A 15059-nucleotide genomic window follows, 5' to 3' on the forward strand; every position below is an offset into this window, starting at 1 on the left:
CATCAGATCTGTGACATCCGTAAAAAACACGAATCTATGCAAACTAGTACTATTCACATTTTACAGAAACGGATGCAAATACGAATGCAAATACGGATGATTTTCCACGGATCACAGAGAAAAAATAGTGGGAGGTTTTGCGGCCCAGATAAATTACTGAACGTGTGAACGAGGCCTTAATTTAAGGAGAACGTGCACATTTTACCATGAGGGAAGGAATGTGAGGGTTACTCTCCTGATACTGTTTGGCTAACACTTCTTCATGGATATGAAATCTCTGCAAAATGGCACTACTGTGTAGATACTGTGCAGTTCTCAGGAACCTTGACATTAGACACTAAGGCTGGGATTATGGCCCAAAAAAACAAGCAGTATGATAGATGGGCTTTTATTTCCCCTCCTCATATGAGCCACGCATGTACCGGTAATATGCCATAGTGGTAATGTGGTAATATGACTTAAAACTCACCTGCTCAGCGCCAAGCGGTGGCACCCGCAGTCTCTTCATTGCCTTCTGACGGTCTCCATGTTCCAGACGATTAGTAAAAAGGGTCTTAGCCAGAAAAAAACACAAACAGCGGGAATAGAAGTCATTGACCTAGAAGTACAGATTAATATCCACAAATACACTGACTACCCCTCTATCATGGCAATCGTATTGTCCTATACCTAGGGGGTGGTGCATCATCTGTCAAACACAGGGGGAGTTATGGAGAATTAAAATTCCAGTGTTTATGCCTTGGTGGAAGTTGTATATTCTCTCTAGTCAGACACAGTGCTCTCTACTGCCACCTCTGTCTGTGTCAGGAACTGTCCAGAGCAGAAGAAGTTTGTTATTGGGATTTACTGCTACTAGTACTGTTACTGCTCTAGACAGTTCCTGACATGGACAGAGGTGGTAGCAGAGAGCACTGTGTCAGACTGGAAAGAATATACCACATCCTGCAGGACATACAGCAGATGATAAGTACTGGAGGGTTTGAGATTTTTAAATAGATGGAATTTACAAATCTGTGCACCTTTCTGACACCAGTTTATTTTAGGGAATAAAAAAAATTCTCTGGAGTACCTGCCGTCACCCGGGTTGCAGGGACTGGTGGGCTCTGGTGTTTTGGGCTGCTTGTCACGGTGGCCAGGAGCGGTAACAACCACCCCTGGGAAACACAGCAACCGGACCTTAGTTAGAACTACTGTGAGGTGCGGAGTGTATGTGCAGGGGTGGCAGCAAAGATGACAGAATCCCACATTAAACCAAGTTCAACTTTACAAAAATATATTTAGAGCAATAACAGTAGCAAACAATGCTTAGGTGCTTAGTGCAAAAATCAACAGCAGGAATAGGAACGGACAAAAATATGAGTTGATAGAAGAATAAACAGTGGAAGATGTCAGGGACCAGATAGCAGGGCCCCTTGCCTAATTTAGTGAGTACTCTGCCAGGATGTGTTGGTGTCTCTATAGTGTTCTGAAGTAATCCTCATACTCACGTATATATATGATCTTTGCATATATGACGGCCTTCTGCCCCTCAGTGTTGGGTTTTCCGTCCTAATAGGGTAGTACGAGTCCCAGGTCTCCTGTCACTGGGTGGAGCTAGCTAGTAGTATCCGTCCTACTCAGCCAAGCGTAAGTCAGTAGAGAGCGGCCAACTTGCACTGTGCTCTACTGCGGTACAGCCTTAGTGTTCCTCTCCTTTCTTTAGGTGGTTGACTGTCCAGAGTTTAAAAAAAATCCACAGTGTAGGCAAGGGGTGAGACTCCCTAGTCTCCGGCTTCCCTAGGGGTGAAGTCTAGCAATCCATGGTGGTTGGGTACCTAGTGCTGTGGAACAGGTCTGCTACATGTCCTGCCTGGTATGAAGCCAGGCACTAACTAACTAAACTAGAGGAAGTGTAGACTATAGAGGGAAGGAGGTGTGTGTAGCTAAACCTGGGTTTGGCTGCAGCTGTGCTGACACCTAGTGGTTGGAGTAAGGTACTGCAGCTTACTGTCCTAACAGGGACACTGAATTAATACACTTTTGCCTACGTGTAAGAAAAGAAGAAAACACGTAGTGGGACACTACATACCCCTTTAACAAAACTTTTGACATAGGCTGTATCCATGTTTTCCAAGACTCCATAGGGCTGCACCCAACTTCTGCAGCCATGGAGAGTCAAGTGCGGAGCGTTTAGGTTCAGAGAGGGGTGCCTAACCAGAACCATTTGTTTTCCTGCCCAACACTAGTCTCTACGATATATCAGAAGTTTTATTCAGGTTGTTCAGACATCCAACTCTTCTTTTCTTGCTGCATGAGTCTATGGGACCTGCACTAAGACAGGGATATAAGTGCTCCGAGAGTGGGACCTAAATGGGGCCTGAACAACCAGATGCCAACCATTCAAACTTTTGGACATGTCCATGACCAGAGATGTAACTTTTCAACAGATCAAGGGAGATTCCACTAGGGTCCAGGGGTTATTGCACCAGGGTCAAGGGGTTATTTCCGAAATCTTTATTTGTGAACCAGGAAGCTCAGGATGAACATCTCCTATGTCTCTATCTGTTTCTACAGTTATAGGACATGATGTCTATCAGTAAGCAATGCTCACTATGTGACCTTCATGCATTAACTCTTTACTTTATGTCTTTTAGGATGATAATTCCATGTTAAACGAAGACACGGTGCCTGCACAATAATCGCTGACCCGTTGTGAATGTTACCAGTTATGAAGAAATAACCCACTGCCACCACACACACAGAAGTGTCAGCACAGAGCAGACTTTATCAATCCACTACAGAAGCTGTGGGCACTGCCTGGCTGTCAGCGCCCGCTGGGACCCGGTAATTCCAGGACACAGAGTGCTGACTGAGCAATAAAGCTGATCACATCTAAAACCACAGCTCTGCTACTTCTTTATGTACCAACACATTAATATGAATCATGGCGGAAATGTATGTATGCATGCAAATTAATTCACACATTTATGTATGTATGGAAATGTATTAATCATGATTTCTGTATTTCTAGAGCAGGTGTCAAGCTACACAGGAGATCCGTCACCTTCCATTCCCAACACAGAGGAGATGGCTGTACATAAAGGTAAGCTTGCGTTAAATATTCACGTTAGATCTCCTGGTGCTGTAGGACTACAAGTACAAGTATACTCTCGTTAGACTCTAAATCCTGATGATGTATGGATCGACACCTCTAGAGAAGACGGATGCTTCAGCTGATGCAAGGCTACAAATCTCAGCATGGCCTAACAGGTTATAGTTGATTATAATAGGGCTTAATGGGGCCATTACTCCTTTGAGATCTATAGTTTATCTGCTTTTTTATGGCTTGATGCACATCGCTATATAGGATGTTGAAAAGTATTCACACCCATGGAGATGTTCTGTGTTGTTACGTATTTTTAACACAGAATAATTCCAAACTTCAACTTAGTGCTGACAGTCCCGTGAGTAACCGAGATCCCGGACAAGCCCCCAACATCTGATGTGAGGAAAGAAAAATAATCAGATGGATGTGATATTTGCTTTACATATTAATGTAGTAAAAATAATATAATGAGATACTATAGGTCAGCTCAAACCCGTATATCGTGGGGCATGTATGTATTGTACCTGATGGTTCTAATGGCAAATTAATCAGCTTTATTATTGGCAAAGATAAAGGGCAAAGGCCGGGGCTCAGTATCATCTGCGGTGACATTAACATCAGAGATCCCGGTAACATTAGTATCAAGGATTAGCAGTCTTTAGAAGCCGGTAGATCACGTCCATTACAGGGAACATGGTCAATGTGTACTTCTATACTGAATATAAACATGACATTCATATAACTATAGAGTCATCTATAGTTACACAAGGACCCAAAGTGCAAAAGAACCTGTAAACCTTGTTTTATAGACTGGTAATAGGGTCCATATCTGGCATTAGGCTGCATTCAGACCATGTCTACATCAGGATGTCCGTCAGCAAGATGTCAAATAGGGATGTACAGCCCGACATGTTACAGATGGGCTCATAGACTTGAATGGACCAAAAGAAGTCATAGTTGCAGTCGACCACTTTTTTGAGTGTTTATGTTCCCACCAGCAACACTTTGTGCTGCCATTGGCATCCCCTTTTGCCTGGTGCAGAACTAAAAACGCTGTTGAATAACTGATGTTTGTAACTTCGCTGTATTGTTGCCAACTATTATGTGGGTTGGCAGAGATACAGAAGAGACACTGGCGATGTAACTTATTCAGGAATTATATAAATTTATCCGTGGTTTCCCACCTACAGACTTAACACATACCATACATTGGCCAAACGTACAGATTTTGACGGGATTGGCCTTACGAACCTACTGATTTTTCCAGGATCGGCGACCAGTTAGGTCAGCCGTTTGAATTTTAATATACCTGATCCTTTTGTTCTCTAAGAGATAAGTAGCCACCAAAGAAGTCTTGGCTGTTTTATCCCAACATGCAATTGGGAACACATACACATTGGGGGGGATATAGAGGGATCTGGAGACATAAGTGTCCACAGACAAAGTGTGTAGCTGAATTAAAACCAGAATTCGTTAATTATGGAATATCGCCATCTTCTGACACATCAGGCTCTCATCCACCATCAAGACCCTGTTGATTGTGAGCCCTCGTGGGCAGGGTCCTCGATCCCCATGTTCCAGTCTGCCATTTACCTTATTCATGCAACGTTTTTTAATTTTGTAACCCCCCCCCCCCCTGGGACCGGGGAGGAGGTGGCTGAGGGAAACGACGTCCACTCACCTCCCTGGTTCCAGCGGCGGGTTCCGCATCGCGGCGCTCCAGTCCCCGGTTCCCGGCCGCTTCCTGGTGTCTGACGTGGGCCCGAGACGATACGTCTCAGGTCCGCTCAGCCAGTCAGTGACAGAGGCGGGATCTGAGCGGACTTGAAACGGATCCCGCCTCCGTCACTGACTGGCTAAGACGTCATGGTTCGGGCCCGCGTCAGACACCAGGAAGCGGCTGGGGACCGGAGCGCCGTGATGCGGGACACACCGCTAGAACCGGGGAGGTGAGTGGACGTCGTTTCCCTCAGCCACCTCCTCCCCGGTGTCAGGAAAAAAATGCCCCCCTGCCTAACTACCCCTTTAAGGGTGCTTTAAAAATAACAATAATAAAATAACTAGCTCCATTAAAGCAAATGTACCAATGTACTGTGCACGGCTTCCCGGTTCGGAACAAGGATTGCGGCACCAGCATCCCCGTGTCAGTGCCGGTCTATTGATGTTAAAATCTTAAAGCGATGTACCTGCTGGTACATTTGCTTTAAGTGTATGTCTGTAGGGACCCCCTGATGAAACACGTAAAAGAAAAGAAGGTTGGGACATGCTGGATTTCAGCGGACATGATCCTTGGTTAGCATGTGAAATAGGCCATAGCCACCAAGATGTTTATTGTGTTGGATCATGGGGCAGAGGGATTGTTTTCAAGGCTTTGGGTGCCAGGAGGTGCCATCAAAGCACTGTGCCTTGGGCACGGTATTTAGTTTGGAAAGTAGCTGTCAGCCATATGAATGAGCAATTGGTGGGCCGCTATCATGTGCATTGTTAGCTTTAAGTTTTATTCACATATGGCTTCTTGTGCGAGAATGTAATCCCGTCTTGGGCGCCACTTCCCCGTCTGGCACAAGTAGCTATGCATTTCATTATCACCCAACCCACAACGCGGCACTCCACCTCCATCTCTTTTGCTGTCAGATTCAGCTCAGCGAGGGTTAACAGGCGATCACCCCTCTTGTGAATATTTTCAGCTTAACATAGGTACATTGAGAGCCGAGCCGTGAAGTACGGGGCTCAATTAGAACACATTCACTTCTGACTGCCTATTTATAACAGCCGAGTGAGACTTTTTCCACAGTTAATTAACACGGTGTTCTAGAGTGAAATATCATTGCAAGCCAAGGAATAACACTTTTGATGTGTAAATTCCAGGCAAGGGGACGGTCTAAAGTGACCTGAATACATTTTATTAGCCTATAATAAGGCAAGTTGTGGCGGTTCACAGAGATATTAGCATTCTCCACGAAAAAGGAAAAAATGTTTGCTTAAGTTTGAGAATGAAATGAGATCCTGGTGCAAGGGGAAGGAGTAGAATCGGCCAAAAAAGAAAAAAAAAAACCTTTATTTGTATGAGATGGATTAATCCAGAAGCTGATGCGATCTCATCCGGTTGCAGCACGGCACTTAAAAAGCATAAATTACGCAGCTTGGGGAAGATTGGGCTGTTTGGGGCCGTGTGATTCGGCAGAGAATAATACAATGCTATCTCCGTCCTGTGCTTTGATTAGACATTTGTCCACGCCAACAATAACACTTTCACAAAAGGAGATGAAAGGAATGGAAAATTAGACACTGCGGATCTGCCGCTTTATGTAACCACACTGCGGTGTTTGATGGTATACAGATATAGACAAGGGGGGGGGATTTTGGATGGAAACTGATGAAGCCCCATACAGGCGTCAGGGGGAAAAGGTCATGTTGCTCATTCATGGTGAGGCGTCTCATCAAACCTGGTTCATAGACCATGCTGTGCCCATGATACCTCCAGCCCAGCAGGGGTCGTGTTCATTTTACAAGGTAGATAGCCACTGTCGTTTTACTATCGATACATAAACAGTACAAGTGAATAAGAAACACTGTAATGTATCTCATGAGAAAAAAAACCTATAAGGGTCCTTTCCTGTCCCCTCCTAAACCTTTATTTGAAAAATTCAAATCTGTTAAAAGAGGAGATGATAGAGGGATCAGGTTACATGCTGCACAGAGAAGTCTATAGAGAGGGGAGGACTGAAAAGGGGAAAGAGGGGGAGTGAGTAGAGAGAGTCAGAAGCACAGAGACAGAAGACACTATAGGAGCATATAGTATTACTTTAGCCTCCAACCACGTGCTTGATTTACAGCTTACACTGCTCAGTACTGCTCTATAATGTCTTTCCATAGGCCGTGCGTGTGCTATAAAGATATAGAAGATCAGGATCCCCTCTACATGTGTGTGCAGTGCATGGGAGACATCAAAGAGGGTAGGCTCCATTCACTAGCTTAGGGAGAAATGAAAATTACAGACAGAGCCTGGAGGGGGGAAACTGGTGAAAAATGCCATATAAAAGTTATATAATGGTCAGAAATAGTGTAGCTCCTCGTGTACATCATGTAAACATAAGAGCTTTTTATAAAAACATATAATATGATTTGGATTAGGGGCCAAGAAGTTAGTTGCTCCTAGATAGATTAGTCCAGTGGTTAAAGGGGTTATTCAGAATTAGGAAAATATAGCTGCTTTCTTCCAGAAACGGCGCCACTTTTGTTCTTAGTTTGTGTGTGGTATTGCAGCTTATTTCCATTGAAGTGTATAGAGTTGTAATACCACCCATAGCCTGGAGGAAATCAGCTATGTTTTTGTAATTTATGATAACCCCTTTAATTCCCTACCCCCTTTTACTACAGTCTAGAGGGAGGGAAATAAGTTGATACCTGATTCTTAGGGTATGTTCACACATGTTGAATTCTCAATTGGCAGAAATCTTAAACATACCCTGTGACTTTTGCTGTACATGGGCAGTAGCTTTGTATAGGAATTAGACCCTAATCCTTGGTGTTTCTGTGCAAAATAAGTCCCATGCTTCTTACTTCCAGGTTGGTATTTTTCTATAGCACAGCCGAAATTTCATGTTGAAAATGTTCCTATTATACATAGGTTGCAGAAATCCTATTGACATGCATTGCACCTATATTACCATTGACTCTGACACAGACTTTGTGAACGGGGCCTTATATTGTGTACAGTGATTCTCTTTGCCTTATGTTATGCACAGTGCCATCTGCTGGATTCATGTTCATCCCCAAATAGCCGTCCAAAATTTCTTATCAGCCGCAGTGATACAGTTATATAGAAGATTTCATTCTCCCCATGGGAGATGTCATGGTTCTCATGGTAATTGTTGTAGATGTAAATCAATGTATAGTCAAATCTATTGATCAAGTGATCAGTCAATCTATCTGTTAGATTAACAGAACATCAGGGTTGTCAACCGTAAGTAAATTTATAGACAGTCTTCAGAAAATGAGTGTTTTTTTCTGCTGTCTGTAGTCTGAAATCAAGGGGTGGTCTGGATGGCCATAAAAAAACTTTTTCTTACTGCAGTTCAGAAACAATGTGCATAGTTGGCGATGCTGAAACAAAGAAGCCTGCTAGGGTATAACACCTAAATAACTCTCTATGGTTGGTCTGTCTGGTAGCTGTCTGCTCTCTACACATTCGCCGCCTGGCATACTCATGGTAGGAGAGAAACAAATGGGGACTGGGCAAGGTGAGCACAAGTGTCACTTAAAGAAGAGACCGTTCTGGTCTCGAACTGGGTTGTGTTTGAGAATAAATATGTTTTTATAATGGATCTCCATCATTGCCCTATTCCAGTTTGACCAGCGCCTGACAATACCTATGAAAGTGTGGAGTAGAGGAGTTTTGTCCAACTTTTGCTTAGATATTTTAGCCCTAGCGGTTTAAGGGGCTGATGCCGTACAATCTTGGTATCTAGCGGGATACTGCCAGCAGGCAGAGGGCAGTCATGTGGTTTAGACCAGTTCAGAGCCAGCACATATGCCTAGCTCAGCTCTCTCAAAGCTTTCTGTGCTGCAGGTAAGTTATAGTGGACCGTCATCCTACACCCTGCCTGGGAGAGAAAGGAGATATATCATGGACTAGTACAACAAATCTAACTTTTACAGAAGTCACTTCATGCTTTCTGAAAGAATATTGAGGTATCCTGCTGCCTCATAGAAGGAGCAGTCTAGTTATCCATCTCCAAGAAGGAGCGGTCTAGTTATCCATCTCCAAAAAGGAGCAGTCTAGTTATCCATCTCAAACAAGGAGCAGTCTAGTTATCTATCTCAAACAAAGAACAGTCTAATTATCCATCTCCGAAAAGGAGTGATCTAGTTATCCATCTCAGAGAAGGAGCAGTCTAGTTATCCATCTCAGACAAGGAACAGTCTAATTATCCATCTCCGAGAAGGAGTGATCTAGTTATCCATCTCAGAGAAGGAGCAGTCAAGTTATCCATCTCAGACAAGGAACAGTCTAATTATCCATCTCCGAGAAGGAGTGATCTAGTTATCCATCTCAGAGAAGGAGCAGTCTAGTTATCCATCTCAGACAAGAAACAGTCTAATTATCCATCTCCAAGAAGGAGTGATCTAGCTATCCATCTCAGAGGAGGAGTGCTCTAGTTATCCTTCTAAGACAAGGAGTGGTCTAGTTGGCCATCTTTGAGAAGGAGTGATCTAGTTATCCATCTCAGAGAAGACGCGGTCTAGTTATCCTTCTACGACAAGGAGCAGTCTAGTTATCCATCTCTGAGAAGGAGCAGTCTAGTTATCCATCTCACAGAAGGAGCGGTCTAGTTATCCATCTCAGAGAAGGAGCGGTCTAGTTATCCATCTCAGAGAAGGAGTGATCTAGTTATCCATCTCAGAGAAGGAGTGATCTAGTCATCCATCTCAGAGAAGGAGCAGACTAGTTATCCATCTCAAAGAAAGAGCGGTCTAGTTATCCATCTCAGAGAAGGAGTGATCTAGTTATCCATCTCAGAGAGGGAGTGATCTAGGTATCCTTTTATGACAAAGGAGTGGTCTAGTTATCCATCTCTGAGAAGGAGTGATCTAGTTATGCTTTTACGACAAGCAGCAGTTTAGTTGTCCATCTCAGAGAAGAAGCAGTCTAGTTATCCATCTCAAACAAGGAGCAGTCTAGTTATCCATCTCGAGAAGGAGTCATCTAGCTATCCTTCTACGGGAAGGAGTGATCTAGTTATCATCTTTCAGAAGGAGTGATCTTCTAGTTATCCTTCTATGAGAAAGAGTGGTCTAGTTATCAATCTCCGAGTAGGAGTGATCTAGTTGTCCATCTCTGAAAAGGAGTAATCTAGTTATCCATCTCAGAGAAGGAGCGGTCTAGTTATCCATCTCAGAGAAGGAGTAATCTAGTTATCCATCTCAGAGAGGGAGAGATCTAGGTATCCTTTTATGATAAGGAGTGGTCTAGTTATCCATCTCTGAGAAGGAGTGATCTAGTTATGCTTTTACGACAAGCAGCAGTTTAGTTATCCATCTCAAACAAGGAGCAGTCTAGTTATCCATCTCCGAGAAGGAGTGATCTAGTTATCCTTCTACGAGAAGGAGTGGTCTAGTTATCCTTCTATGAGAAAGAGCGGTCTAGTTATCAATCTCCTAGTAGGAGTGATCTAGTTGTCTATCTCTGAGAAGGAGTGGTCTAGTTATCTATCTCTGAGAAGGAGTGATCTAGTTATCCTTCTAAAGGCCCTATTCCACCAACAGATCTGACGACAGATTATCTGCCAAAGATTTGAAGCCAAATCCAGGAGTGGATTCGAAAAGAGGAGAAATCCAGTCTTTCCTTTATGACCTGTTCTCTGGTTATAGTCTGTTCCTGGGTTTGGCTTCAAATCTTTGGCAGATAATCTGTCGTCAGATCTGTTGGTGGAATACGGCCTTAAGACAAGGAGTGGTCTAGTTGGCCATCTCTGAGAAGGAGCAGTCTAGTTATCCATCTCAGAGAAGGAGCGGTCTAGTTATCCATCTCAGAGAGGGAGTGATCTAGGTATCCTTTTACGACAAGGAGTGGTCTAGTTATCCATCTCTGAGAAGGAGTGATATAGTAACATAGTAACATAGTAAATAAGGTTGAAAGAAGACAAGAGTCCATCAGGTCCAACCTAGGGAAACCCTACCGTGTTGATCCAGGGGAAGGCAAAACCATAGCCCCACCACAGGGAGAAAACTCCTCCCCCCCCCCCCACACGGCTCCAATGGCGACCAGAATAATCCCTGGATCAACGTATTACCGGAAATCTAATGCCCATAACTTGTAATATTATATTTTTCAAGAAAAGCATCCAGGCCTCCCTTGAACTTATTTAATGAATCGGCCATGACAACATCATGTGGCAGAGAGTTTCACAGTTATCCTTCTATGACAAGCAGCAATTTAGTTGTCCATCTCAGAGAAGGAGCAGTCTAATAATCCTGCTCAGACAATGAGCAGTCTAGTTTTTCATCTCCGAGAAGGAGTGATCTAGTTATCCATCTCAGAGTAGGAGTGATCTAGTTATCCATCTTTGAGAAGGAGTGATCTTCTAGTTATCCTTCTATGAGAAGGAGCGGTCTAGTTATCCATCTCTGAGTAGGTGTGATCTAATTATCCATCTCCGAGAAGGAGTGATCTAGTTATCCATCTCAAAGAAGGAGTGGTCTAGTTATCCATCTCCGAGAAGGAGTGGTCTAGTTATCCATCTCAGAGAAGGAGTGGTCTAGGTATCCTTCTACGACAAGCAGTGGTATAGTTATCCATCTCCGAGAAGGAGTGATCTAGTTATCCATCTCCGAGAAGCAGCAGTCTAGTTATCCATCTCCGAGAAGGAGCAGTCTAGTTATCCATCTCCGAGAAGAGGCGGTTGTTTCACATCTCTGCACCAACCTGCATCCTATTATTAGGACATTGTCACTAAATCTTGCCATACGCATGTTCTTTCTAAAGTCCCCCACCCAAAGCCCACTGGTGAAGATTGCCTTAGTGAAGTATATTAGTACTGTGTTATCTCTGGCTCTGTTTCTTTTCCTGGTGACTGACTGGCTACATTATTATTTCTTGGTGATCTCTTTGGTGTTTTCTGATAAGATGAGCAGTAATTAAGGTATTTAGTAAAACTTCATAATCTATTCTGTAATGTTCCAGAATACTAAAGCCTCAGTCTAAGCGCAGGTTTAAGATACATTGTGTATGGCCATCCTTACCTCCACGTCCTGTATGAGCTGATCAGTCTTTGTACTGATGTAAAATGGAGACTTGTCCACGTAGCACATCCGCCACTCCAATCCCCGCTGTGTGCCAAACAGTTCATCGTGCTTCTCCGTGATTTTCTTAAATCCCATGAAATTCAAATTCTGTCAAAAATAGAAGCACAATAGTAAAGCTCGATAATAAACCAGACCATTATTTACATGTCCCTTCTCGCTATTGCAGATCAATCAGGCCTAAATGTGCCCAACAGACACTACTCTGCTCTACACTAAATATAACATAGTGTATAACTTTTGCATGGAGTATCCCTTTAAATCCAGTATATGTTTATGTATAGAGAGATATAAAGTGGGGGGGGGGGGTATTTATTGTGAAGCCTCATTGTCAGTTATTAATGTATAATTAAACAATTATTGTGGGCAGATCTGGGCAGAATGTATCACATTGTCTTGGCATCACCATTAATAATAGTGCTATGCCGACGGCCTCTAATAACACTACCATCTTGTGGACATATTGGTCATTACCTCTTAAATCTTTATTTGCAAACATTAGACACATTTAAAGGGCTTTTCTACTTTTAATGTGCTGAATTTGCATTAAAACAAGTCAGGAAATTCACCAGGGCTCTTGATCTTTGTCCTCTGTTGCCAAGATCCATTGTTCAATAACGCAACTAATACTCCTTCTTAATTCGCCATTGATGTCACCAGTGCCTACCTGGTAATTCTGCAGTAAGACCAGGCTGAGGTAGAGTTCACTGAACGCCAGTTTGAGATCTGATAGAGAATTGTGCTGCGCCCTGTACAACCGATGAAATGATCTCTTTCTATAGAGGAGTGTAGAGCAGTCCTTGTCCTGGGCGCCTGTCACTAGCTCTAGCTCCGCCTCCAGCGCTGTGAACCGACGCTGAGCTTCTGCGAGTTTTTCTTTATTGGGACAAACAAAATAACACCATTATTTGTGTATTTATTGTTCTGGAAGTTGGATATGAAGACCACCAAGTATTAGGTCAGCGTCTTACCTGAGTGGAAAATATTCACTTTTGTCCTCTCTTTTTCGCACATATGAAAAAAACGCTCGATGCAGGAAGTATAATGTCTCTGGAGAGTCGAGGCATCGCAGCCTGCAAGAACAATCACATATAAATTACATCATATGTACAATATTACAAGTAAAAAACACTGAAATATTTTGTAATGTCTAATTCGGGGCCTGAGTGGGTGGAGTATGACACAGGTGTTCTCTGAATACTTTTATGCTTCCACCTCAAGCCTGCATAAGGCATAAGACAGTGGATATCTTTTGCAGAGGATGTTCCTTTGATTAGGTCCCAATAGGTGTTTAATAGACTCTATGGTCTCTACTCCTATCTCTGCTCTTGTGTCAGGGGCACAATGATACTCAATCTATACTCAGACCCTGGAGGCGAGGGTTCAGTGTCTCAGTATCAGAACTAGGTCAATAGGCCCAAACCAACCTCCAAATTCTAACATGGCCAATCCTTAAGCACCAGTGGCCTTTGGAAATAAGTTGACAGGACGTTTTTGTCAAGGAAGTTGTTCAACACAGTCTTGCTCTCCCACATCTCCAAATCCCACTGAGAAATTACCTTCAGAACCGGAGTGGCATAAGCCAGAAGATGCCCATGTAGTGTGTAAAGATCCTTCACTTTTTCTCCATTCCTGAAAGAAACACCGAAACCATCCCCTTCAGGGGAATACCCACAGAGGAGCCCTGCCTCCAGGGGTTGGTCTTAAGAATGGCATTCTCAAAAATATAATGGGGTTAACCATACATATCCCGCTTGTCTCCTTGTACGGTAAGTAACCTCCCTCTTTACTAGGTTCAGTCTATTACCCCAGAACACACTGTAGTCCAGAGCGGTTTTGGCAAGATGCATACACTGCCCAGAAATATCAGCAAAGTGAGCAGGAAGGTTTTTATCAGGTTCACTCAACTGATCCACCTTCTGAACGGTGATCTTAAACCTGCTGTCTCGGTTTTGTTTGAAGTAATCCGCTTCACCAAATTTGATGCCTTTGCATCTCCTTTGTAGACTCCTGGGGCTCTGGAAAGGTTTCTGGAGATCAAATCCAGCATCTCCGCCTCCCAGCCAGAGACTCACACTAAGGGTGGGTTCACATTAAGGAATTCTCGCAGACAAACTCCACGGAATTCCGCCGGCTGTACGCGCTCACGGACGTATGCCTTTCCTCCGGCTCCATAGATACCATTCTATGGGCCGGCTGATTCTGCATTCCGCCGAAAAAAGTGACATGTCAATTCTTTTGTCGGAATGCGGAATCAGCAGGCCCACAGAATGGTGTCTATGGAGCCGGCGGAAAGGCGCGCGTAAGTGATCGCGTACAGCCGGCGGAATTCCGTGGAGTTTATCCGCGAGAATTCCTCAATGTGAACCCACCCTTATCCTGGTTAATCTTGGGCCTGGATGCCTCCGAGCAGCGGTCCACCTCTGACATCACCAATTGTACTTTCTCTTGTGAGAGCACAACCCTTGTATTATTACACGGTGCTGATCCTTTGTACATCCTGGCCCCTCCTTTGTTTGGATTGGTGTAAATTGCACAGATTGGATGGGTCAAATATTATTGGTGTCTTATAAGGCCAAACCAGATCTCTAGTATGGTTAATAAAGATTATTCAATGTATATGATACACTGTATGAAGTGCTGCATCTGTGACCAGGATGACCTGGAGGACCCCCTTTAATCATCTATGACAAATTAAGCTTTTATTTTTCCTCGGGTCATCCGTAATGATTGGTGTTTGCCGTAGACATGATGGCGGGTGCGGGGGGCATGTACAATGAGGCACCTGCCTGGCTCTGCAGCAATCTATATTGTGTATCCCGGGAGGGATGGGGCGTCCCTGCAGTTTGTGTGGCCTTGGTTTCTTGAGGAGCTCATTAATTCAGGAAATGCATCAGCGGTACTGTCAACAATCTTTGACCCAAGGAAGGCGATGCCGTATGCTGAAGGTTTATCTGAGATCATAATATCTTGTGCAAACTCAGCCGCTTTCATAGAGATTCACAAGTGAACAAGATTTATACACATGGAAACAAGGAGCTGGGGATATCTAGAGTCAACAAATTAGCTCCCTGATCCGCCAGCAATGAGTTTATTTAAAATGCTCCTGTAATCCATATAAGCGGCGGGTTATTTCTGTGATTCTGCAGATACTGGGGGGAGGGGAGCC

At 43.8% G+C, this 15059-nt stretch overlaps 1 protein-coding gene across 1 annotated transcript in view; it reads right to left on the minus strand.

Annotated features, from left to right (window-relative positions):
- The window catches only part of LOC138766384 (solute carrier family 53 member 1-like), a 56753-nt gene that overhangs the window by 23572 nt on the left and 18122 nt on the right, over positions 1-15059 (minus strand). Inside the window, exons 3-8 of the mRNA XM_069943961.1 lie at positions 14794-14877; positions 13698-13946; positions 12862-12963; positions 12558-12766; positions 11831-11980; positions 470-553 (exon numbers count right to left, since the gene is read on the minus strand). Of these exons, the coding sequence (XP_069800062.1) occupies positions 470-553; positions 11831-11980; positions 12558-12766; positions 12862-12963; positions 13698-13946; positions 14794-14877 (878 nt within the window). The remainder of the gene's footprint in view (positions 1-469; positions 554-11830; positions 11981-12557; positions 12767-12861; positions 12964-13697; positions 13947-14793; positions 14878-15059) is intronic.

Source organism: Dendropsophus ebraccatus, chromosome 10, assembly GCF_027789765.1.
Source record: "Dendropsophus ebraccatus isolate aDenEbr1 chromosome 10, aDenEbr1.pat, whole genome shotgun sequence".
Taxonomy (NCBI): domain Eukaryota; kingdom Metazoa; phylum Chordata; class Amphibia; order Anura; family Hylidae; genus Dendropsophus; species Dendropsophus ebraccatus.